Below are 11,419 nucleotides of genomic sequence, written 5' to 3'. Positions count from 1 at the left end.
GAGCTGCCGCTCGTTGACAAGATATGAAGGCAACGCATTGCGTCATATGAGAGCATAGAGCGATATATTCGTCAAGCATGTCACGGTTTGTTATCAGGTACAAGTCCGTCGAGAATCACCGCGAGGAAAGATGCTACTGGCATTTACGTACATTTACGAGTGCATACATATGCACTATACAAAGGCCGTTAACGTGAACTCCAAACGTAAGAATGTCGCCACGGACGGTATGATACCGAATCGTTTCATCTTCACGTTCGTCTTTGTATCCGGACTCGCCGCTGCTTTCGTCGTCACATTACTGGCACAATATTTACGCGGCGTGCCCACCGATTACGAGGGTGAGCAAAAGTTGATAAACGTATATAATTACGTTTGCCATGACATGTGAGATAAAAATATCATTTATTGCGATATTTGCGAATTACGATAAGAATATGAGAGCTGACAGTTTGTTTTGATCCTTTTTTTTCAGAGAATGAATTCCGTAACAAGTTTGCATCGCTTCCCTTGGAAAGTTTTTTGAATGTTTACTACGACAGCAGACTCACCTTTCCATCAGATAACACCGAACTCGATAAAGTGCAAGTTCAGAACACTATGGCATCGACAGCAGAAGCCCTGACGTCTTTGCAGTTAGCAATGGAGATGAAAGTATCTGGAAAGCAAAAGAAAGCTATAAAATTGTTCCAACATGCTGTGGCATTAGCACCTTGTCATCCAGATGTTTTGAATCATTATGGAGAGTTTTTAGAGCATACTCAGAACAATATAATCAAAGCTAATGAGTTTTACGTACGTGCTTTAACTTACAAACCGAATCATGAAGGTGCTTTGGTAAACAGTCAAAGAACAGCTCGAGTAGTCGAGGAACTCGACAGACTAATGCTCAAACGCATTGACGAGAAAAGAAATACACTGTCAAATATACCTGATGACAATGTCGCATTAATACGTGCTAAAACAGAGGCTTATTTCCAGCATATTTATCACACAGTTGGAATTGAAGGAAATACTATGAATCTGGCACAGACAAGAGCTATAGTCGAGACACGCCTTGCAGTTGATGGAAAGAGTATTGATGAACACAATGAAATCATTGGATTAGATGCTGCCATGAAATATATCATTGCGACCATGGGCAATAAGTAAGTTTCTAATTTTATGAGAAAATCCAAAGGCTTGTTACTATTCTAATATTTATTATTCATTATTCAGGGTATGGTCCATTTCTATAAAAAATATATTAGAAATACATAGACGTGTGCTAGGACATGTGAATCCTGTCGAAGGTGGTGAATTTCGAAGAACTCAAGTGTACGTTGGTGGCCATATACCTCCAGGTCCAGATGATATACATTATTTGATGGAGGAATTTGTATTATGGTTAAATAGTGAACAAGCCATCAGAATGCATCCAGTAAGGTAAACAAATTTTTCATTTTACATTTACTAAATTGATATTACTATATTAATATTTACTATCTCTTCTTTTGCATTTAGTTTTATCCAAAACTTTGTTCAGAATTTTAATCCAAAAAATTTGTTTCATAGATATGCTGCTCTCGCACATTATAAATTGGTACATATACATCCGTTTGCCGATGGAAACGGTAGAACATCCCGCTTGCTCATGAATATGATTCTTATGCGGGCCGGATATCCGCCTGTTATCATCCATAAACAACACCGTCATAAATATTATGAAAATTTGCAATTGGCAAATACCGGAGATGTGAGACCATTTGTAAGATTTATAGCAGAATGCACAGAGCAGACATTGGATTTGTTCTTATGGGCAACTAGCGAATTTTCTCGACAAGAGACCCCTGCTCTGAGCCAAGAAACTTTATTTACGGAAGATCATAATACGATAATTTTGGATGACGAGAGCAGAAAAATATTGGAAAATTATTAAAAAGTAAGATCTGTTAAGTCAAAATTTGAAATATTTTTGAGACCAAAGAATATTAATGTTATTTATATATTTGATATCATTATTTATTAATAACTTCAATTTTTAAACTCGAGTAACTAAAAGGTTAAATAATTTACTTAACTATTTAAAGATCGAGATATCAAATAAAATCGTTAGAAAATGAAGTCTATTCACGAACAAGATTATTACAGAGCTAAAACATATCGCTCTTAATAAGTGATTTATGAAAATGTGGTAATTCTATTTAAAAGCTGCCAATTTATTTTACTGCATGTCCATGTAAATATGAATCTTCCATTGTACTGTACAAAACATGAATTAATTTATAATATTTATAATATTTAAAGTGTGTATATAATAGATGTAATAGAGAAAGTACAAATTTTTTTCTTTTTTGTACATATTGTGTACGTCAATCCTTTTATAATATCAATTTGAAGCAAAAACGAATTAATATGTGTTCTGCACATTAATTATGCAACGAAATAATACAAAGTATACTTCTTTAAATTAAAATTAAATTGTGTAAATATTTATAATCCGAGTTTTTATAACTTTTATGTACACTATTCTCAGAAAAATTAATGAAAGATTGGGCATAAGATTCGCATTGTTCAAAAGATTCTATATTGAACGTTAGATTGATAAAAGACTTACATTTATTAAATTCATGCGCGGTGATTTTAACTTGGTGTACAAATCTACATCGATCATTCTTTGCTACGATACAATCAATTCTTGGTTCTTCAAACTGATAAAAGCAACGAAGCTTCTTTTTTAGCCACAAAATCTAACAGACAAATATATTTTCTTACATTCTCCGAATCGCGCGCGTTATCAACGCAATTTATTCCGCAGTGGAGTAGACATGGCGACCGGAGCGTGAAATTTCTAGTGACTTCTAACTTCTCAGGGCGCTATTAAATTTCATATGACAAGCTTCGTCCGATATACTGATTGGCTGATATTGCAAGAAACTATCGAAATTAGAAATTCTCTATTCGATAGCCAATCGGGACGTCCGATGACTCGCCGTTTCAACGAATGAAACATCGTTGTTGCAAATCCGTTATAAACGGCATCGCTCACAACGTAATCCGTAATCCGCCGAGTAAACATTCGCCGTAGTGTCGTCGCACAGAGAGGATGTTTACGCGCTGAGTATCAGCGTTCGCGTAGATGACGAGTCGATCGCGCATTCGCGGAAACGAAGGGGAACGTTAACCGTTTAGTACGTTACGTGTAAACGAAGTGTACCCTCGAAGTTACGGGGAATTAGAGGCGACCCGTTTGCATTTCTCTCATCGTCGGTTGGGTGATCGTCGTCGGTTAGAGCATTCGAACGCGAGAGAGAATGGCAGCGGAACAATTGAGAGACACGAGGAATCCTGAGTACAGACCACTCACCGTGCGAAATTGATTCGCGAGCGATATTATCGTCATCTCATTTTCGCGGAATTGCCATTGGGCACCCCGCGCCGCCCAGTAGTCGAACAGCGCAATCGATAACCCCACGGGCGCTTTTTGCGCTGGGCGAGAGATCGTAATGGCGAGAGCGTGGCGTCGAGGGCGATAGAGAGGCAGCGGGAGTGGGAGATCGTGGTAAAAACAATGCCAAATCGCCAAGGAGCAGCGCGTAAGTGAACGAATATCCCGAACGAAAGCGCGTATCGCTCGCGCGGTACTTTCGCATACCGATTCGCAGACGGAGTGTAATCTGTGTGTGTGTGTGTGTGTATGTATGTGTGCGTGCGTGCGTGCTTCCGGTGCGTCAGTTTTTTTACCGCGGTAGCCTGCCGCTCGGCGATTTCTTCGACGAGAGTGCTCGCCCCGTAGCGTAATTAACCTCACGCACGATGTAACACTCGTTGGATTACTTTGTCTGTGTGTGTATTTGCGTTGAAGATTTATTTCATTTACTTTACGTATATTTACAGAGAACCGAGTCGCTTAACGAATAGAGTATTGGTGAATAAATATAACAAAATATTTAGTTTTCAGTTTGAAAATAGTGTCTCCACTTCCTCATGTCTTCTTGAAGTCAATTAATAATATATTATTCTTGTATTTTTTATATATTAAAATTTGACCCGTTTGCATTTCTCTCATCGTCGGTTGGGTGATCGTCGTCGGTTAGAGCATTCGAACGCGAGAGAGAATGGCAGCGGAACAATTGAGAGACACGAGGAATCCTGAGTACAGACCACTCACCGTGCGAAATTGATTCGCGAGCGATATTATCGTCATCTCATTTTCGCGGAATTGCCATTGGGCACCCCGCGCCGCCCAGTAGTCGAACAGCGCAATCGATAACCCCACGGGCGCTTTTTGCGCTGGGCGAGAGATCGTAATGGCGAGAGCGTGGCGTCGAGGGCGATAGAGAGGCAGCGGGAGTGGGAGATCGTGGTAAAAACAATGCCAAATCGCCAAGGAGCAGCGCGTAAGTGAACGAATATCCCGAACGAAAGCGCGTATCGCTCGCGCGGTACTTTCGCATACCGATTCGCAGACGGAGTGTAATCTGTGTGTGTGTGTGTGTGTATGTATGTGTGCGTGCGTGCGTGCTTCCGGTGCGTCAGTTTTTTTACCGCGGTAGCCTGCCGCTCGGCGATTTCTTCGACGAGAGTGCTCGCCCCGTAGCGTAATTAACCTCACGCACGATGTAACACTCGTTGGATTACTTTGTCTGTGTGTGTATTTGCGTTGAAGATTTATTTCATTTACTTTACGTATATTTACAGAGAACCGAGTCGCTTAACGAATAGAGTATTGGTGAATAAATATAACAAAATATTTAGTTTTCAGTTTGAAAATAGTGTCTCCACTTCCTCATGTCTTCTTGAAGTCAATTAATAATATATTATTCTTGTATTTTTTATATATTAAAATTTGTAATGTTTTATAATTATAAATTTATTATATTTTTGCAATATAAAGGATTTTCTCTCTTGTAATCTCTAAATATTGCACGCGCGCGAGATTTTCCGTTTCAAAATTCGCCATATGTGTGTGTCTCCATTTAAAAAAAAAAGTTGCAATATTTATGGGATTTTATTTTCTTTGTCAGTGAATTGACGTAGCAGTGGGAGGAGACATGCCAAAATATCACATATTCTTATAAAAATAGCATCACAAAAATTCGAATTGGCGACAGACGATGCGTCCGAAATCACGTTTTGTCGAGTATTGTTGCTATATACAATAGAGGGAAACTTTTTGTGTTTCCTGAAATTTTAACTTATTGTTAATGGAAGATTAAGAAAAATAGAATAAAAGCATGAAATATTTTTTTAAATTTCAAGTTTGATATAATGTTCTAAACACTTTGCAATTTGAGAAGTAAATTTTGTTAGAATTTTAAGTAAATAATTATATATATATATATGTAAATATATAAAAGAAAAAAATATATTTAATATTTTTGAAGTTGGAAATTGAAAATAATAAGTTGGAAGTTGAAAATAATAACCAATAAGTATTTATGCGAGAGAATAATTTTGTGAAGTCATATAGAAAGATATTTTTCCATTCTTTTTTAAAGTTTTGTTAAGAAATTGGAACATTATTTGTATGATTTCAGATTGCTGACGAAGAAGATTATTTCTTATAGATGAAGACAAAAATATTATGTGTAGATAAATCCTTTAAGTAATACATTACCTGTCGAATATGGATGATGAAGAAGGAACCTCAAGTTCTGGACCTATGTCTTCGTTGAACAGTTTATTCTCGTTTACCAGCCCCGCTGTGAAAAAATTGCTTGGATGGAAACAAGGGGACGAAGAAGAGAAATGGGCGGAGAAAGCGGTTGATTCGTTAGTGAAAAAACTGAAGAAGCGCAAAGGAGCGATCGAAGAACTAGAGCGAGCATTGAGCTGTCCCGGCACACCAAGCAAATGCGTAACAATTCCTCGAAGTTTAGATGGTAGATTACAGGTTTCCCACCGTAAAGGCTTGCCACATGTGATATACTGCAGAGTCTGGCGATGGCCAGATCTTCAGTCGCACCATGAACTAAAACCATTGGAATTATGTCAATATCCATTCTCCGCCAAACAGAAGGAAGTTTGTATTAACCCCTATCATTATAAAAGAGTGGAGAGCCCAGTGCTGCCGCCGGTATTGGTTCCTAGACACTCAGAATATGCTCCTGGCCATTCTCTGTTGCCTTTTCAACAATTGGCCGATCCAAGCATGCCACACAATGTGTCCTACTCATCTAGTGGCTTCAACGCTAGCTCTACAGGCGGCGTCAATCCGACATCACCCATGTCTTCTGTCGGTTCCGTGCCAAGCCCAGGGAGTGCAACCTTACCGAATCCTCAAAGCCCGTATGGTACTAATGGATTACCAGAGACGCCACCGCCGGCATACTCTCCGCCTGAGGATGGCTCACAAACCGGACAAACCTCGTCATCAGATTCGGTTCCAATGGATACGAGCGCGCCCATCGAATCAGCTACACCTGTGTGTTATCAAGAACCACCCTATTGGGCCTCGATTGCTTACTACGAGCTAAATTGCCGAGTGGGCGAGGTATTTCATTGTCAGACGCATTCGGTGGTTATTGACGGCTTCACAAACCCGAGCAATAACTCCGATCGCTTCTGCCTTGGACAACTGTCCAATGTAAATCGAAATTCCACAATAGAAAATACAAGGCGACACATAGGCAAAGGAGTGCATTTGTACTACGTGGGAGGCGAGGTTTATGCCGAATGTCTCTCAGACTCGGCAATATTTGTACAATCTAGGAATTGTAATCACCATCATGGATTTCATCCCAGCACAGTTTGTAAAATTCCACCAGGATGCTCGTTAAAGATATTCAACAATCAGGAATTTGCTCAGCTTCTCTCGCAAAGTGTAAATCATGGTTTCGAAGCTGTCTATGAGCTAACAAAGATGTGCACGATTAGGTAATTTGCAATAATTTAATGCAGTATGAAAAATTGCAATAATATACATAATTCAGGTAAGTAAGTAAAAACTTCTTTGTTTACAGAATGTCATTTGTGAAGGGATGGGGTGCTGAATATCATAGACAGGATGTTACATCAACCCCTTGCTGGATTGAAGCACATTTGCATGGACCTTTGCAATGGTTAGACAAAGTGTTAACACAAATGGGTCCGCCCCATAATGCCATAAGTTCAGTGTCATAAATAATATGCACATCTTACAACAAAATGTTCATTATGAGGAAAGGACAATTAGTTTCGATGCACTTTTAAAAGTTTAAGGATATTGATCATAATTGCCATAAATGTGAGAGTTGTGGAGACCATGCACAGAGACATGTTTGACAATGGTTACAGCTGTAAGTTACTTTATGTTATACCAATATTAAATTCATGAAAATAAGACGATAATGAAGCAAAAATATGTAAAGTTTGAAAGAAATATAAAAAATTACGAGAAATGTTATACAAAAAAATAAGAATATTTAACAGTGATCTCTGAAAGCTATCGTGATCGCGTAATGTATACACTTAGATGCTATAAAACTCTTTGGCTGTTATATAGGAAAAAAATTATACATATAGAAGTATAATGATATATGTGTAAAAAAAAAAGAAATATTTTTCAAATCTATCCATCACAGTCGTAATACTTTATTTTATATAGAGACTTATTGCGAAGATATTTGTCAGTGTTATGCCACAAATCTTTTTCTAGACGATTTTAAAATTTATTGTGATGATAAAAGAAATATAACGCGAGATTACAGCTGCTTGACAAAGAAAATAAATCCTCCGAATTATTGGAAGGGAACGAAAAACAAAATATTTTCTGTCCTTCTGATCAAGGATAACCTAATGATTATGTCTGTTATGTGTGTGTTTTAAAAGTACTTTTACGTCTCTATGTAGATCTACTCAAATTTCTCGCTAAAACGATTGATGGTGTAGCACGGTCTTTTATTGAAAAACGATGCGATCCGTATTTCAATGTAAGACGTTGGACGTTGATCTCACGTTGACTGTTGAAAGTTAACTGCGTCCAATGATATATTGAAACCTCGAATACATTAATTCGTAGAAAGAGATTTATGATTCATGACCTTGCTCCATCTCTGTAAATTACATTGCATTGTACTCTTCTCGATTATCGCATCATGTACCATATGATTCAACGCTTTCCATATTATAATTTCTGAAAACACATTACACATTTAGGTAAGTTTTATGTGTCATAAATATATAAAATTTTATGTACTGTACAAATTCTATATGGGAGAATTGTATACATTTGTATATGTGTGTACAAGTGTATGTTTAATGAAGAAGTCACCTGTTAGTAAGTTTATACATTGCTGGATGAGAAGTTATTTTTACGAATTGGAGTTGCTCTTGATATTACTTTGTTTGTTACTTTTATATGCTGCAAAAGGTGCCAAAAAGAACGGTATATATTCGCATAATACATTTAATTTATGCACTGTGATATTTTGTCAAAGAGAAATACAATTCTTTCTAATCACGTTCCCAAAGTAATCACAAATAAAGTATTTCAAAAATATATCGATGCCTTTGAATATGTTAGCCGTCAGATATTAACAGTGCCTATATAGACAATACTATCTTTTTTCACTGCCGTTTGCTGTCACTTGTTTGCCGATATGTGCCTAGCTGTGATTCTTTGCTATTCGATTTGGCAAATTTACAATTTGGTGATAAACAAAAAAAAGTACGAGAGAGAATAAAGTACTTGCCTACTTACAATTCCGTGATAAATGAAAGAAAGTACTAAGAAATAAGATATTTGCCTGATTAACGATTAAGTGATGAGGAAAGTACGAAAGAATAAAATGTTGTAACTTACAATTGCATTATGTTAAATATGTGTGATGTGTGTGTGAAGAAGGGAAAGATTAAATTTCATATTGAACAGGATACTGTTTGGTACAAACATTAATGTCAACGAAATGCTATTTTATTCCGTATTGCATAATATGGTACAATTGTACAAGCGATGGAGACAATAATCGACGACTATAGAAAAAAGGGATAAAATGTAAAATACGTTTTCAGCCTGTTCTAACTATGGCAATTTATTGTTTGATAAAATAAGTATAGAAAAAAGAGATTTACTATATGTATGTAAAATCGCTGTGAATTTATTTCCAAATTACTTTCTGCAGAATATGATCCAATTGTGTTTGAAATTTTCATCAACATATACAGACGAATTAGAAATCTCTTATAGCGACAATGCTGCATCATAATTTGCGTCAATAAATTATCGAATGGCTAATCGATTAGAATGGAGTTACGAGATCTTTTACGAGCACATCGAAATCTATCACGAGTTTGAAATGAGCATGATGTGCATTATTGAAAGATGTATGTGAATAGTTTCTCATATACAAGATTAGATTTACAGCTTTTATCTCTCAGTCTTCGTTTTATTGCTAACTAAAATCGCAAAGCCCGTTTACAACCTCGCCTGAACCTTTTTAATCCTGATCTTCGAAACGATACATTCTTCGGAGTTTGCGAAAGTTTGATTTCAAACTTAAGCTCTCGAAAATTGATAGAGCACTGTATTTTTTTGCATGCCACCCAAGTTTGTGCCTTGGATGCCTTTTATATTACGTAGTTATGTAAGATATTATGATACATTATACGCAATTTCTGAAATGTATATTGTGAAATAGCAAGAGATCTGGTATGCGTGTGTTGTATCCGAAAATGCACAAACATTTTCCCATTCAAGAAGAAAAGAAAATTGTATAAAAAATTCCCTCGAATATGTCCATTCTTGTAAAATAAATGTATAGCTCTGTATATTTGCACTATAGCGTCACATTATAGCACATGTAATATTTACACATTAGCATCAAACTATTAGTTGTCTGATATCGAGTTTTATTTGCCTAGTGATTGCACTCGATATAATTGTACGATATGAATCAAGTTTTGAGTTGAAGATTATACTTTGAAAATTATCGTGCCTTGGAAATATTAAAATATAAAATGAACCGAGCGACTTTGCATTACATAGATTGCAACTAACAAATAAGCAATCAGTACTTGCTTGTCATTTTAAACATGAATGCATTTATATTATACCTGATAATTAATGTAATGAAGATATATTTTTTTATTAATCTGTTAACAATTGTATATTGTAAATCATTTTCATACCACAGAAAACTTTAAAAATCTCCGTTCATCGGTTCTGATATAGACACGCTCGGTTCGTTTTATAGAAAAGCCGTCTATTAATGTAAAGGCCGTGAAGAATAAATAGATGAGCGATTGAAATGCAAAGGAGCGATTTGAAAACGGGCTCGCGATATTCCAATACGTCAGTAACTACATACATATATACATATGTACATGCATATATACATATGTACATGCATATATATATATATATATATATATATATCGTTAGCTATATGTGTTGAAAATACGTCTTTGGAGAGAGAAAGAGAGAATCCATTCCATGTTATACACCGTTAGAGAAGATAAATGCGGATTTTTTCCCCCTTGCGCGATTTCTCGGTACGCTCATGTGGCTACGTCGTGCTCATAACTATTAATGACGACGTAGGATACACGAGCTTCCTCTATCTGTACAGATCACCTCCTCTGTGAGAGAATGAGTTTGTTTCGTAGTTATCGCAAGACTATACAGTGTTAACGCACATTAGCTGCCAAGTACGAAGTGTAATATATTTTATTTCATTTTTAGCACTCTTCTTTATGGTAAAAAAAGACATTTTATGTTCAGAGCACGGTATTTTTTTTAATCGTATATATATAATATAGAGTGAATAATAATAAAAAAATATTTGTGTTAAATGTAACGTGTTATGCGGTAAGAAATCGACAAACTAGTATAAATGATTAGCCCAGATCACGTATACAGAGTCTGCTCCGTTATCAAGAAAAATATTGAACTGTTCAATGTATATACGTTCCGGCATTAATCACATAAACATTTCGTATACCAGAAAAAAATTTCGTCATTGCTTGAAAAATATTGCTTGGGTGACATTTTTAGATGCCTGACAGAAAATATGTCCACGAGATGCCGAGAACTTTTTAACGAAAATTCTTCGTGATCAGCTATGTTATATATATACCGTTCGCGATATATAAACTTATTCACTCGGTCTCGTTTACACGCCTTCACCTGTGTCTATACATGCATTTCTGGTAATTATTGTCTTGTGCAGCTCTATTAAATACGAAATAAAATGCCTACCTGTGTATCTCTATGTGCGATTAAATATGATTGTATTCGTTTCATAATTACGCGTTTGACGGTCCGTTCTCCATCCTAGACTCCTCCGTCGATGATGAATCACGTCATTAAATAATGCGATAATAAAATCTGATTGAAAAAAATTAAATCTATTAAAATTTTGTAATGATATAAATGGAAAAATTAAATATTATAAACAGAGAAAGATATTGTTTAAAAATCAGGAGATATAAGAATACTTACTATATAAATAATTATATA

General features: G+C 36.1%; 2 protein-coding genes across 4 annotated transcripts; both read left to right on the top strand.

Annotated features, from left to right (window-relative positions):
* On the top strand, nt 1-2,321 carry LOC115243536 (protein adenylyltransferase Fic-like). Its single transcript, XM_029820637.1, has 4 exons — nt 1-341; nt 476-1,148; nt 1,219-1,425; nt 1,555-2,321. The coding sequence occupies exons 1-4, from the start codon at nt 131-133 to the stop codon at nt 1,916-1,918; spliced, it is 1,455 nt and encodes a 484-aa protein (XP_029676497.1). The 5' UTR covers nt 1-130; the 3' UTR covers nt 1,919-2,321.
* A 710-nt stretch (nt 2,322-3,031) lies between these two features.
* On the top strand, nt 3,032-11,183 carry LOC115243537 (protein mothers against dpp-like). 3 transcript variants are annotated; one of them, XM_029820640.1, is made up of 3 exons: nt 3,032-3,575; nt 5,520-6,858; nt 6,945-11,183. In XM_029820640.1, exons 2-3 carry the CDS (start codon nt 5,609-5,611, stop codon nt 7,102-7,104), a joined length of 1,410 nt encoding a protein of 469 aa, XP_029676500.1. In that variant the 5' UTR covers nt 3,032-3,575; nt 5,520-5,608; the 3' UTR covers nt 7,105-11,183. The 3 variants fall into 3 exon arrangements, with proteins under 3 accessions (XP_029676500.1, XP_029676498.1, XP_029676499.1); XM_029820638.1 differs by lacking the exon at nt 3,032-3,575 and adding an exon at nt 4,033-4,379; XM_029820639.1 differs by lacking the exon at nt 3,032-3,575 and adding an exon at nt 4,431-4,629.
* Nucleotides 11,184-11,419: the final 236 nt, after the last annotated feature.

This window comes from Formica exsecta, unplaced genomic scaffold (genome assembly GCF_003651465.1).
Source record: "Formica exsecta isolate Colony F162 unplaced genomic scaffold, ASM365146v1 scaffold72, whole genome shotgun sequence".
NCBI lineage: Eukaryota > Metazoa > Arthropoda > Insecta > Hymenoptera > Formicidae > Formica > Formica exsecta.
Note: the sequence above shows the minus strand (reverse complement) of the source record. Positions and strands in the feature narration are given on the sequence as shown.